The 15110-nt window shown below is 30.1% G+C and overlaps 3 protein-coding genes across 3 annotated transcripts; 2 read left to right on the forward strand and 1 right to left on the reverse strand.

Annotated features, from left to right (window-relative positions):
• Nucleotides 1-130: 130 nt before the first annotated feature.
• On the forward strand, nt 131-4138 carry LOC129296580 (beta carbonic anhydrase 5, chloroplastic-like). The gene is made up of 9 exons (XM_054935161.1): nt 131-751; nt 845-912; nt 1533-1694; nt 1789-1837; nt 1993-2106; nt 2205-2258; nt 2863-2945; nt 3043-3145; nt 3739-4138. Exons 1-9 carry the CDS (start codon nt 620-622, stop codon nt 3937-3939), a joined length of 966 nt encoding a protein of 321 aa, XP_054791136.1. The 5' UTR covers nt 131-619; the 3' UTR covers nt 3940-4138.
• A 968-nt stretch (nt 4139-5106) lies between these two features.
• LOC129296578 (NAC domain-containing protein 41-like) lies at nt 5107-10256 on the reverse strand. Its single transcript, XM_054935157.1, has 6 exons — nt 10218-10256; nt 8292-8827; nt 7539-7918; nt 6566-6667; nt 5293-5466; nt 5107-5152 (listed from the first exon to the last, which is right to left on the reverse strand). Exons 2-6 carry the CDS (start codon nt 8733-8735, stop codon nt 5107-5109), a joined length of 1146 nt encoding a protein of 381 aa, XP_054791132.1. The 5' UTR covers nt 8736-8827; nt 10218-10256.
• Nucleotides 10257-12737: 2481 nt separating this feature from the next.
• LOC129296581 (uncharacterized) lies at nt 12738-13482 on the forward strand. Its single transcript, XM_054935162.1, has one exon. The coding sequence runs from the start codon at nt 12813-12815 to the stop codon at nt 13203-13205; it is 393 nt and encodes a 130-aa protein (XP_054791137.1). The 5' UTR covers nt 12738-12812; the 3' UTR covers nt 13206-13482.
• Nucleotides 13483-15110: the final 1628 nt, after the last annotated feature.

Below are 15110 nucleotides of genomic sequence, written 5' to 3' on the forward strand. Positions count from 1 at the left end.
TATATATATATATTTATATTTATATTTTTCCTTCCGCGATCCTTATCTGAAATTCTGTCTTGATTTGACATGCGGTCGGCCTTTGAAACATGATTAAGGGTCGAGCGCTTACAATACACTTGGACCCAAAAATAAGCTCCTCGCTGGGGCAGAATCTAAACTTGGATCTAAATTCGGTGGTTTGTGAGTCATAATGTCAAATTTTTACCAAATTGTACTGACGGGTCAATCATCAATGGTTGAAGGAATTGTTTAGTGTGTAGCCTGAAGAAGGTCGGACGAGAGGGACAATCCGAATTGGAGAATCTTGCTGGCTGCCCTAAAAAGGAAAAAGCTTCACCTTCACGATACCAAGGTGAACTGGTGGTGAATGAAGTAGCTACGGTGCAAAAAGAATAAACATATAGTCACTTTCTCTCTTCTCTTCTTTCTTCTTTTAATTTAGATTTCTCCTTTTTTGTTGGAGACGACTGGACTCGACTCGAAGATGCGTCCTGATCAAACCAACTTTACTTTACCCACCCACCCTTTAAAATAATTGCCCTGCCATGACTGTTTCATTCAATTCTCGAGTCGTACTCAAGGAGAAGCGAACCCATTTTTGTTTGCGCTCTCTGATATGATTGCTTCTGCTGCTCCGATTTCAGTTTCAGGTGATCCCTTTGTTTCCATTTCCAGGCCTCTTGCTTCACCCTTATCCTTCAATTCCTCCTGCATTCAGCTTCATGGAGCTACATTGAGGGCATCAAGGGTATTTCTGTCGTGTTGTATGATTTATCTCCCAGTTGCCCATTTTGTTCTATTTTTTGCAAATGAGCTAATTATGTAACCATTACTGTGGCAGATCTTTAGCTTTAAGCTGGAAACACGGAAAACTGAGCTAACCCATTTGAGATTGTTGAAGGGTTTGAGGTGAGTGCTCAACTTTCCCTTGGTATCTACTTAAAGTTAAATTAGTACTGTTAGATTGTGCTTACTGTTAACTTACTTGTATCTACTTAAACAAAAATTACAAGTTTCTGGAATGGTTGTTCTCAACTAATCCCCTGGTTCTTTGGGGATCGTTATAGTTGTCTGAATGTAAGAGATAGCCCTATGAATAGAGGGCTCGGTTATTGTTTACCTTTTTTTCATTTTAATCTGTAAAATGTTTGAGCTCCCCACAACAGTGTGTAAATTACATAGATTGAAAAGAAAAATAAGACTTTTCATCTTGGTGTGTGTCTTCTATATGTATTGCAGCTTGATTATGCTTAACTTTGAGCAATCTATGCTTGTTTGATAACACCAATACTCTTAATCACTATTCTATATTGAATGCTGCTATGTGTGATATGATCCCATGGTGTTTCATGGATCAATTTTTTAATTCTTTGTGGTTTAATGGACCCTATAGTTCTACTTCTCTGTTGATTTTATAATCAACACTTTGAAGTAAAAGTTAGAATAACAAAGTGATTTGTTCTTATTGTGATGAAATCCTGTAAAACCGTTTTGTTGTATCACTTAGTACCTTGTTCTTATGTTTGCAGGAGCAAAAAGAATTCAGACTTAAAGGCTTCCATGGGGCCTTCTGGATTTACACAGCAACGTGAAAACAACAATCCAGGAACTGTTACAGAAGCTGAAAAGGGGCATGATCTATTTAATGATCTGAAGGACAGGTTCTTAAGTTTTAAAAAGAATAAATACATGTAAGTTTCAGTAGTTTCTTGTTCGCAAGAGTTTTACTTCTAATAGTCATAAGTGGAATAGAATTCTTCAAGATTGGTTTCTGCTTTCTGGCAGGGGAAACTTGGAACATTTCCAAAATCTTGCTGAGGTACAATCACCACAGGTAATTATTCTGTGTATGTCTTTCCCCACACTTTTGACTAAGAATTTGATTTAATTGCGTATTGCTTTATGGGTTTTCATTTAGTCTTTTTGGGCCACTCTTCAATTTGTCTCGTAGTGAAATTAATTTTTCTTGACTAACATGTCCGAGAACAGTTTATGGTCATTGCTTGTGCAGACTCTAGGGTTTGCCCATCATATATTCTGGGATTTCAACCAGGTGAAGCTTTCATGATTCGGAATGTTGCTAATTTGGTAACTCCATTTGAGGTATATGCCTACATCAACAAGCTAGTATTCTTGTTGCACTGTGGGAGGTACACCCTGCTTTCCCTTTCTAACATCTGGCTCCATCTTCCTCGATGCAGAATGGACCAACAGAGACAAATGCTGCTTTGGAATTTGCCGTAACTACGCTTAAAGTAAGATATTTTTGCCTAAGGATTTGGAGCTTTTAATGGTTATATTCATTTATCTCTGTACATTTTGTTTCTTTGGTCTTTAATTATTTACTTATGCATTATGCGCTTCTCAAAGTCAAGTAAAATTTTGAAGTTCATTACAGAACTTAGCTGGAACCCTGAAATCGGCTATATTGAATTACAAGGATTTCAAATTCATTTCTCTCTCATGGGCCCATTCACAAACTAGGATGAGAGAAAGACAATGATTGTAGTTATAATTCTGGTTGATCTTGTATTATATCTTCAATGAACTGCTCGGTGACAAGTTTTGAGCTCAATATGGGAAAGGAAGCAAGGGAAGCATATATGATAATGGCAGCTTTGTTTGGTCAACCGCTCAGAATTTTCAAGTCTGGGTCATTAATGGATTTGAGCAATAACATTAAGCCATACGTTGTAATAACAATTTATAGCTTGGGTTTGCGACTGTGTTATGTAGCTGGAGGACATTTCAGTTTATGTGTGTGTGTGTGTGTGTGTATATATAAAACCTTCTGTTCTGAAAACATATAGTTCTTCTAGACTTCTTTGAGCTGAAAGATGAAGGTTATTCTCACTGTAGGTGGAGAACATCTTAGTCATTGGTCACAGCTGCTGTGGGGGAATTCGTGCTCTTATGAGCATGCAAGATGATGCAAATGGAAGGTTGAACTTAAGATAGTTTAAACATTCATTAGTGTTTTCCTTTCTACGATGAAAAAAATACCTCTCACTTTCTTACTTGGTTATTTTTATTCCATAGCCTCTTAGAAAGCTGGGTTGTTGCTGGAAAAAATGCCAGAATAAAAACTGAGGCTGCTGCTTCGGGCCTTGACTTTGATCAGCAGTGCAGGCATTGTGAGAAGGTACTTTTTCTAATGTTTTCATCCGCTAATGTATTTATAGCGTCTAATGTCTTCTTTCCTAGGATAAATGATACTCTCTCCTGTCCACAATATAGGGCATTTTTTAGAAGACCTTGTTGGTCCAAAATATAGGGCATTAGGTTTTTTTTTTTCCAGCTATATTCTTACTTTATTATTCCTTTTTAAAAAGTGGTCAGTTGGAATTTCAATTGTTATTATTCTAGCATTTATATAGGGCATTTAATAAGGGTATACTTGGAAAGATATACAATTTTTTAGAAGGTTAAGGTTTCAATTGACTTATTATTATTATTATTTTTTTTGGGGTGGAATCATGAAATAATTACTAATTCCCTATATTATAGACTGGAAGGAGTATATCTTTGCAGTTAGTTGTTGACAGATCCTCGATGTCATTGTGCAATTAACCGACCTCACTTAGTGAAGTAGAGTTTATTATTGTTGTCTTAATGTATTTATTTGCTCATGCATTATCATATATCTTAGTTGTCTGTTTTCATCAGCTTCTTGATTTCTATGATATGGGCCTTTGCAAATGTTAATTCCTAAAGAAATTAATTTCAAATGTGCAGGAATCACTTAACCATTCCTTATTGAACCTTCTGACCTATCCATGGATAGAAGAAAGGGTGTGCAAAGGAGAACTGCTCATTCATGGAGGTTATTATGATTTCATTGAATGCTCATTTGAGAAATGGACATTAGATTACATGAAAATGAAATTAGAAGGAACTGCTAGCTTATTAGTCAAAGACAGAGTTGTTTGGTCCTAAACTTTTGCTTCTGTTTCTCTCAGCTCTCGCGGATTGTTTTCCTCTTTTGAAATAAATGTTTCTTAAGTGAGCTCTTGTCAACTGATGATTTTATAGTCCATACATTTATTTCAAATTATGTTATAAGTTGGGTTCAGCAGAGATTAAATAACTCTTATGCTATGTTTGGATGTATATATAAATTTGGATTTGGACCAAATCTTTTGTTTGGGCATTTTAAAATTTATGGATTTAGATTTATTTGTGTATGAATTTGAAATACGTCGATTTTAAATTTGAGATTTGAAATGTAAGATTTCAAATTTAAAATTTAAATTCAAATTCATTAATCCAAACTTTAAATTTGTCAAAAAGAAAAATTAATTATTTGGTTCCTATAGTTTTGACTTCAATTATAAGTCAATCTCTAAATTTTAATTTGATGAAATTCAATCCTTGTAATTTTGACTTGATTGCAACTTAATTTTTAAATTTTAATTTATTACAAATCTGTCCTTATAGTTTGAGTGATATAAAATAGAAGTCCTTAAGTTTTATCCTTAAGTTTTAAGAAATAACTTTAGCCTTTATAATTTTATTTTTTTAAAATATAGGGACTATTATTTTGAATGATTAAAATTAGAGGTACTAAGTATATTAAGTTAAAGTTTAAGAATTGAATTGCAATCTAAGTTAAAATTATAAAGTATGAGTTATAATAAGTTAAAGTTTACACACTGTTCAAATATGATTAAAAGTCTAATATCAGACTGTCATTAGGGAAAAAAAAAACATTAACGTGAGTTTATTGAACAGAATGTAAATACATATATACATACAAACTAATTTAAGTCGACATGAGTGGCTGGGAGCTCTGGTCACTTAAACAAATGGTGGAACCTATCTTTTACTCTCAGGTAATCTTTGCTCTACTGTAACCTACTTCTTATCCTATCAATATATATATATATATATATATATATCATTTGTATCATATTTAATTTTTTTCATACTTGAATGATGTAAAATATTTCTGCTGCTATGCATAATCTTGGCAGTACAGTCTTACAATATTCAATGTATGTTATCTGACAAGTATTAATCTATACATTCACTTAAAATTATGCCATGACACATCATTTCGTCTCTACAAAACCAGTCCTTAGTTTCTGCTTTGCACTTCAGACTTCAGAGCAGTAATATCTCTGGGTATTCTCCTTCCCCTGGCTGCTTCCTGCACCATACAAAAATAAACATTAAATATTATTCAAATATCAATATATATATATGTATGTATGTATGTATGTATGTATGTATGTATGTATTCAAAAATACATTTGAAAACAGACATATTTTTTTAAAACAATATCATACCGAAATAATTTGTCCAGCCAAGAGTTAAAATCGTCCACAGTTGACTTGGTCTCTTCTTCAACAAAGAGTTCAAGATGATCCATCATATTTGATATGGGCATTTCTATATATTCCTCACCATCCAAATCTGGGATGAAATTTTCTTCCTTCTTCGCTTCTTCATCAACACCAAAGCTGCATCACAATATTTTTTTTAAGAACATTGAAATTAATACTGAAGCTTTATTATCTGAGAATCTTGTATGAGATTCACCAAAAAAAAAAAAAGAATCTTGTATGAGATTTGCATAAATCAATGAGAGAAATTATATGATCTTTCATTAATATCTTTCCTTCAAGTTCTATGATAAAGATATGATAAGTGCATAATCTTTTTCCTTAAAATATTACATGCAGAATTGATTTTTTTTAAAAGTATATATAAATAATTTTTCTTAATAAGTTTAACATACTCATATATATAAATTTAATTTTTATGAGTAGGAAATACGTTTTAAAGGAGAAGATCTAGGTACTTATATATATATATAATATGCTTTTGTTTAATCAAGTCAAATTAAAATAAGTGAATTTCAAAGTGTTAATGATATTAATAATAAAAGTTTGTTATAGGAGAAATGATATACACATTAAAAGATCTACCTGATCTTTTGATTTAATTGAAAACAAATATTTTATGTGAAAAAGTATTTTAATATTTTTAAACTTCTATAATTGAATTCCCTTGATTCTATTCCTAATAAGGCATAGAAAGAAAATTTTTTTGATTCTATTTATAAGTTATGTCATTAATTTTTTATTATAATTTTTTTTACCCTCTATTAAATATTGATGAGAAAAAAGATGTTATTAAAAAATGTGTCCCTTCCTATTCTTAACATAAAGGATTGATGATGTATTAATTATATTTTTATTATTATTTCTATTTAAATTCATTAACTATGATAAAAATCTCATACAAATTTAAAATTTTTTTATTTAAATAGGGATAAAATTAAAATTTTATTCTATTTTTAGATAGAATCAATAATTTAACTGTAGCTTCTTCGCTATGACAAATTAGTTCAATGTTCCTCTAAAAAGGAATAGAGGGAGTATATTTAATAGGGGTAAAATTAAAATTTTTATTATTAAATTTTTAGATGAATTAATGAGTTTTAATTTTTTTTAATTTTGATAAAATATATTAGAAGTAATTTATAAATAGTATTAAATGAGGACTTTTATATATATGACAAAATAATTATTCTTATTATTCTCGTTGTTGTCATACCTTATGTTTGTCTCTAACCACGTAGCAAACTCATCCATCGACATGTCAGTCTCTTCTTGCTTATAAAATTCCTTCTCCTCTTCTTGTTCATCAACATCAAAGCTACATCACAATATTTTTCATGAACATTGAAATTAATACTCAAGTTTTATTATCTAGGAATCTTATATATATCAGACTCACATAAATCAACAACAGAGAAATCATAAGATTTTTCATTTATATCTTTCCATCAAGTTCTATGATAAAGATATCGTAAGTGCATAAATTTTTCTCTTAAATATTACATGCAGAATTGATTTTTTTTTAAAATACTATATAAATGATTTTTATTAATAAGTGTAACACAAACACATATATAAAGTAAAAAAAAACATAATATGGAAATATAGTGAAGAAGAAGAAAGAAAGCTGGGACAGATCTCTTATATGAGTAGGAAATATGGTTTAAAAGAGAAGACTTAAGTACTTAACTTTATATATTTAATACTCCTTCCGTTAAAAAATATAAGGCATTTTTAACTGAATTTTACCTCATACTAAACTAGTTATTAATTTTTAAACTAACTCTATCTTTTTATATTTATTTCTATTAAATACTCTACAATAAATATAAAGTTATTATCAATAGGGGCACTTTTGAAAAAAATACAATAATTACACTTTGAAAGATTAAAAATGACTTATGTTTTTGAATATTCAACTCCTCAAAAAATACTTTACATTTTTGAACGGAGAAATTATATTTTTATTTAATTAATATATATTTTATATATTAATATTATTTAATATTAATAATAAAAGTTTATTATAGGATAAATAATATATAAAATATTTTAATATATAAGTATAAGTACATAAATTTTTTACAGTATTTTTTAAACTTTTATAATTGAATTATATAACAATCTAATTTAACTATATCATACTTATATGAAACAGCAATTATTCTTATTATTCTTCTTGTTGTTACCTTATATTTTCCTCCAACCACGATGCAAACTCATCCATCGACATGTTGTTCTCTTCTTCCCCATTTGTTGCAAGGGTTATTTGATTATCTTTATTTTCTTCACAAATTCTTTGTTGATTTTCTTTTGGCCCTGTTCTTTTCTTCCTGTCATCTTCTGGTAGGATTATTCTTTGATTATATTTGTTTTCTTCACAAATTCTTTTTTGATTTCCTTTTGCCTTTGTTCTTCGTCTCTTCTTGCCCTCTTGCAGGATTATTATTTGATTATTGTTCTGCTCTTCATAATTTTTTTGTTGGCTTGCTTCAGGCTCTTTTCTTTTATTTTGATGTTTAATAGCTCTATCATTTTTTCGTATTCGACATATAACATAATCTTTCACCTGTAAATTTCAAAAAAAATATTATTCCTTAGTATAAATGCAATGTAAAATAAAAATAGTCAAGTACATATATATATACAAACTTATAAAAGAAAACATATTTTATTATATACAAAGTGCATATGTTGAGATGATGAAACTTTAGGGCCCTCAAAATTTTCCTAAATTATCAATTTATTCTTTGAAATTTAATTTTTACCAATGAAAATCCCTAAAACTTTGAAATATATTCTTGAATTGGACTGGCTTGATTGAATTGAATAAACAGAAAACTGATAAAAATCAGGCAAAAGCAGTGAAATAAAAGAATAAAAAAACATAATAATTAAGCAATATAAAAGAAATTTGGAGTAAAATAAATAAATATACTTACTTTGAGGTCGTGAAAGAGCGACGGATTAAGCGAATACTCATGCATGATCCACTTGCCATCTTGATCGGTTCGGCTTTTCTCGAACCGGAACCTCCTCATGAAGCCAGCAACGACGTCGTCACCGGTTTGGCTTTGGATTACGACCTTTCTGGCAACAGCTTCACCTTCCCAAGCGCCTGATCCGACCTTCCTCTCAACATTCTTAGCTTGAGGACTCTTTCTCTTGAGTCTTGTGAAGACATAGAGATCTTCACAATGACCCGATCTCACCACTTTCTCACGGAAACGTTGCCACATTTCCCACGGATTCTCAGAACCGTAAAGATCATGCTCAACGATTACAGTACGACCTTGGCTAGGTAAGTCTTGTCCTGTGACTTTGTTGTAAAGATAGTCTCTGATCAGTTCAATATCTTTTGGATTGAATCTGAACCCTGTTGGCATCTTCGTTGAATATCTGATCTAAGTAACTTTTTCTGATCTCTCTCACTCTGATAATTAACTCGATCACTTTTCGTTGGCTTTTGGAAAAGAATCTGGCACAATATATATACGAAGGTTGGGTGAGATGATGATATAAAATTAATTAATTTAAATTTAAATCACACACACACACACACACACACACAGAATCATTTAGATTTGAATTTTTCACTTTTAAGATATTGTTTATCATTTATAATGAAAAAAACTATATTCTCAACAAAAGATAACAAGTAATTTTATGTGACGAAGGTAATTATCTTGTTAATGTCTAGAGTTTCAAATAATTTTATGTTTTGATATTTAAGATTAAAAAGAATATATAATTAAAATTTATTTTTTTTGAAATTTTACTATATTTGTTTAAACTTTCAAAAATAATCAAAATCTACTCCTTTTGAAAATTATCTGATATAACAGATGAGGGATAATGGCATAAAAAATAAAAATATAATATTAAATCCTAAATAATATAAGCATATGAAAATATACAAAGATATCATAAAATTTTAAAATAATTAAATAATAATGTTTTTATGAAGAGATCAACGAAAATATCATGAATCTAAAATATTAAATAATAATATCTACAGAATAAACATATTTTTTTTAAAATTTTTAAACTATCTAAAAATTGTTTCTTTTTAAAATTTTTAAAGAATGGACCCTGTTTTAACCATTGTGGATTTCAAATATATATAGATGTATGTATGTGTATATACATAATAATAGAAATTTATTAGCTAAAATAAAAAAATAAATTTAATGGACTCTCCACCAAAATTTTCTTAAAATCAGAATATTGGAAAACCTTTTTTTTTTTTCCTAAAATGAAAAGATCATCAAAATGAGTTCAAGGCATCTCAAAAATGTATGTCGTGCGAAGCCTTGAGGGTGAATTTAACCAAAGACTTTCAGGTTAACCGAAAAAAAAAAAACAATTGATCAGGTCTGAGACAAGGGATCAAAGCAACACATCAAAATTATTTTGATTATATATATTATATTGTTATTGTTGGATTGTCAAGTGTGAGAAGGATGGAAAAGACTCTCAAGATTTATTAACATGTGATGTCATATTTATTTATATATATCCTGCCTAAACCAACAGTAGATAAAAAAATACTAAAAATCCTTTTTTATGAAAATAATCAAATCTTTTTTTTCCCTCCGAAAAAACCTTTGTTCTTTGAAGTCGCATATAATTGGGGAGGAATTAAACCAATAACTAGGGCTACAAGACCATTAGTGACAATAACATGAGCATGTGGATGATGACGTACGAGTATACGGAATTAACAGATGCTACCATGTATGGAAAAAAAATATAAGAAGAGAAATATGTGTGCAAAAGTTTTGTGGTTTCAGAAACACAAACGATGTATAAAAGAAAGCTAATGATTGTGATTGTAGAGAATTTAGATTTAGATTTAGGGTTCGTACCTTTGAAAACGTCCTTTGGCTTCTACGTTTCTCTTTTCGCAAATCGCCTTCTTCACAAGTGTTATCTCCTGATCTTTATTTATAGAGGATTTAGAGATAGTTTTTTTTTTTTTAAGATAAGATATTTAGAAAATCCCATGAATAATGGGATCAGTTAAAATCTTGCCAGATAATAACATTTGGATATTGTTTAATTTAATATTCTAAGATAATTTTAGTGGTGAGATATGGGATAATATATAGTTAGAGTTATTTTATTAAGATTATTTGAATAAAAAATATTTGAAATATCCCTTAGATTAATTATGATTTAATTAATTGAATTTTCTTATCACCATCTTTTATAATTATTTTAAATATTATTTTCTTTTAATAAAATTGCATATCTATAATATATAATTAAGTCTAAATCTAGATTATCTTGTTATATTAAAATTTAATTCATTATTATTTTTAATATTTTTAGAACTCTTTTATCTCCTTCTCCCTTTTCTCTCTGTTTTTTTTTCCCGTCATACCCTTCCCCCTCCCTGTTTCACATCACATAGGTAGGGTATTACTGACTCATGATTATTTCTTTAGTTTATTAAAAATATGGTGGGAGATAACTTACAAGATAATTCTTTGATATTTTATTTTTATATATTTTCTATTATTTTTTTCTGTTTTAAATTTCTTGATGAATAATCTCCAAAGATATTCTTTTTTCTATTTCTTTAAAAAGATATCATAGAAATAACTATAGTCATACTTTTTTTAAAAAAAAGTATTCTCTTTTTTTGACGTTGAAATACTATTACTTTAAGGTTATATATTTTTATTAAAATATTAATAATTTACTATTTAAAATTCAAACATATTATATTTACAAGTCAAATATCATAGATTTAAAAGTAAATATTAATTATAATATATTGACCTGTAAATGCCAAAATATTAAAATTTTCATAAAATTATTTTCTAGAAAACATTTTTAGACTGGTCGATACTGCTGGTGTGGGTGCCAGTCAACACCGGTCAATATTAGCAAAACACAAAGGCATATTCTCTCTCTTTAAAATTGTAAGGTATTTTTAACAAAATTTTACTTTTTAATAAAATAGTCACCTACTTTTAAACTAAACTTATCTTTTTATATTAATGTTTATTAAATACCTTACAATAAATATAAAATCATTCATTAATGAGAATATTTTTAGAAAAAATATAATGATTATATCTCAAAAGAGTAAAAATATCTTATATTTTTTGAACATCTAACTTTTAAAAAAATATTTTATATTTTTTAATAGAGAAAGCATATGATATTTGAGAAGCAAAAACTAATTATAACAAAGTAAATTCGTGGGACTTACCTGGCTTATTTAATAAGTGAACAAGTGAATGACTGTATACATTGTGCCCCAGATTCGAATATATATGCGTACGTGAGAGTACTTCTCTTAAAATTCCCGGATATACCAACTCGCGGAGAAAGAACAAAAGATCTATTTAATACACATGAGACGAAAAGCAATCTGGACAGTATAAATTTATATATTTTATTTTATATTTATTTAAAAAATATAAAATTTTAATGAATATATTTTATCATCAATCTAGATAATATAAATTTAATTTGAATGATAAATTTAATATTAATTATTTTTACAATTATTATAAATTGACTATTTAGATATACTTTAAATAGTTTAGATTTAACATTTTTAAGTTGTGATTTGTTATATTTTTTTAAAGTTCTAGTTTGAATATTATTTTTATTTTTATATTTTAATATTATATTTAATAAAAAATTTATAAAATTGTTAAAAAAATTTAATATTAAATTTAGGTTGTTTAGAATATATTTGTATAGTCAATTTATAAAAATTATAAAAATTTAATATTAAATTAGACAATTCAGATTAAATCTTTATTTTTGAGATTAATAATAAGATATATTTATTAAAATTTTATAATTTTTTGTAATAAACATAAAATAAAAATATAAAAACTGGGCCCGTATACACACTCACGGTAAATACATACATATATATGTTCATAGTTGAAATTTATATGATTTTTTAGTAATAGACCAAAATTTTCTCAGTGTTGGATTCACAAAGGTCGAAATTCATAAACAAAGGAAAAAAAAAATAAAGTATATCGTTGAAAACCCCATTGTATAGGAAGAGTAATCTAAACCTATTTAGACCACCTCAATATGTTCTCAAAATCAATATTAGTCCAACCCAGGCTTCAAAATTCAGCATAAAAAAAATAAAAAGAATGTAATAAAAGTAGCAGCCTTTTGTTTCCTTCCCTTTTCCTCTTCTTTTGTTGTGTCACTTATAAAATATTTTACCAAGTAGGTGATCCTACGTTTGAATGTTCTGAGTTAAAATAATAACCACCGATTGATATTTCAGTCCAACCACTAAGAAATATATATACAAGGAATTGGTGACCTACCAAAACCACACAAGCCCTACGTCTACCTTCTTCTACATCTATATATAACACCATGAACCCACATCGATTCTCATCAAATAATTACCCAGAGGCCAAAGCATCCTCTCATCTTCCCCAATACTCTTCAATACTTCACAATCCAGCATGGCTTCTACTTCTGGGAACTCCATCCTCGTAACTTTCCTTGTGGCTCTCACATTCTCAAGCATGATGATGAGTTCGAGTGTCGTAGCAGGTCGTCATCTTCTGCAAACGACACAGCCTTCGATACCAAACATGCCTGGAATTCCAAGTAACTTGCCTAAGCCAACAGGATTACCACCTTTGCCTTCAATCCCAATAACAATGCCGCAGCCAAACAATGTTCCTCCTTTGCCCACAAACATTCCGAATCTTCCTTCCATGCCTACCATTCCGACAGTGCCGCAGGTTTCTCTTCCTCCATTGCCATCATTCTTCCCAAACATTCCCTCCATTCCCACCATCCCTACCACTATGCCCTCCATTCCATTCCTCTCTCCTCCTCCTTCCAATTAATCTCATCAAATCGTTCGCTTATTCACTGCACTGTGTTGGTTGCTTTGATCGGATCCGTAGTAGTTATCCAGCACACACACATCTAATTCGACCATTTGTATGGGCTTTGATTGTACTCTTCTTCTGTCTCTGTATGTGAGTGACAGTTGTATGTGATCCTATATTTTATTTGTTTTCTTTTTCAGTTTTTTGGGTATTATTCTGGTGTGGATTTCTTGTTATTGATGATACTATTGTTTATGATACATCTTATTATACAATGATTCTGTTCTAATAACGTTGTCCTTATCTAATTGAGAGCTAGCATCAAATTATCATGATCGACAACAAATTAATTTATGAAGCACCACTTACAAATTTTAAAAAATTGGGTAAAAGTACTCAATATTTTACGAGTAAGTACAGACACCCTAAATTACGCTATAATACAATTTTACTCCATCAATCTTGAAAACAATGCAAAAATCTTTAATATGTGATAGAGGTGTATATCCATTAAGGAAGGGTTGTGAATCTCACAAGTTGAGCTTAGTGCACGAATACCAATATAAAGTATTCTGCAAGAACCTACAGCACACATGCGTTAAACAACACTATAAAGCAATATTGCCATCATCCCTGTTTTTTTTTTTAATAATATTGATTTCATCAAATAAAAAATAAATATAAAATTACCAATATTTTTTTTCTTCTCATCCTCCTTGTTCCTCCTCTCCTCCCAGTCACAGCGTCACAGATCCACACAATCATCATACAATATATAACCAACTAGATTCATCCAACAAAAATAATTCATCATCTTATAAGAAACAAATCAATTAGCTTTTCATTTAAAGAACAGATATAGAATAAGAATGCCAAGTCGATGAGAATAAATGGGTTTTCAACTCTTTGCAGGTAGGCCACTTTAGGACAACTTTAGGACAAATGTTCATTCAAATCTGTTTATGTGGTTATCTCTCTCTCTCGAACAACGTAGTTTTAGGATGTTTAATTTGTAGTAACTTGTAAAATATTTATGGGTAACTATTTTTGTGCCTTCTTGGTATAGGATGAGAGATCCACAGCTCTTACTTAAAGGACATCAGTCCTCCATTGTGATTTAAGATTTTTGCACATTTTTTTTAAAGATTAAAGATCATTTTTGCTCTTGAATGTAATACAAAAATTTATAAATAATTTTAAATTTAATTAAGGGTCAATTTTATCCCTTAACCTCTACTTGCTCCTGTTGTTAGTTATTTATTAGTAGGGCCCACTCCATATTTTTTTTGTTATTTTTAACATCTCTCTTTCCCTCTCTCCTCCCCACTCTCTCAATGTTACAGTATAAGCTCCAGTACACAGTTCCCTTCACCGGCACCGTCCTCAACAACATTAGCTACTTCCTCCATCATGCTCATGCTCTCACCGTCATCCTTGGCCAAACTGAAGGGGACATCATAAGCAAATAGGCCAACACAGTGCTCATGAAACAAACTGATGCGGTAGCCAGTCCCCACATCAAACACCATGCAGAGCAACTTGCACAAGCAAGCCCTCCAAACATGCCCACGCTTAGATTCACCCTCCTTCTTGATTCCATTGATGACCCACTCTCTGAAGCTCTTAGCTATGGCTTCCGCCGCAGCAAGAGGACCTTCCTCCCTTTCTCTCACTCCAATGCCACCCTTCTCACACCTGACCCATTTTGAAGCCTCCTTATCTTCTCCATCTCTTTGTCCACCACCTCTCACATCCGAGCCATTCTGAAACCTCCTTATCTTCTCCATCCCTTGTTACGGCACTCATCATCACCGTCGGCAGCTTCTTCTTCTCGACACTTCGAACTCCATGATCGACTGTGGAAATCACGAAGGAGCAAGGGCGAGTCTCAAGAAGATGCACTCATGCATGAAAGGGGAG

The sequence above is a fragment of the Prosopis cineraria genome, unplaced genomic scaffold, assembly GCF_029017545.1.
Source record: "Prosopis cineraria cultivar Desert tree isolate PC_DT_omini unplaced genomic scaffold, ASM2901754v1 PC359, whole genome shotgun sequence".
Taxonomy (NCBI): Eukaryota; Viridiplantae; Streptophyta; class Magnoliopsida; order Fabales; family Fabaceae; genus Prosopis; species Prosopis cineraria.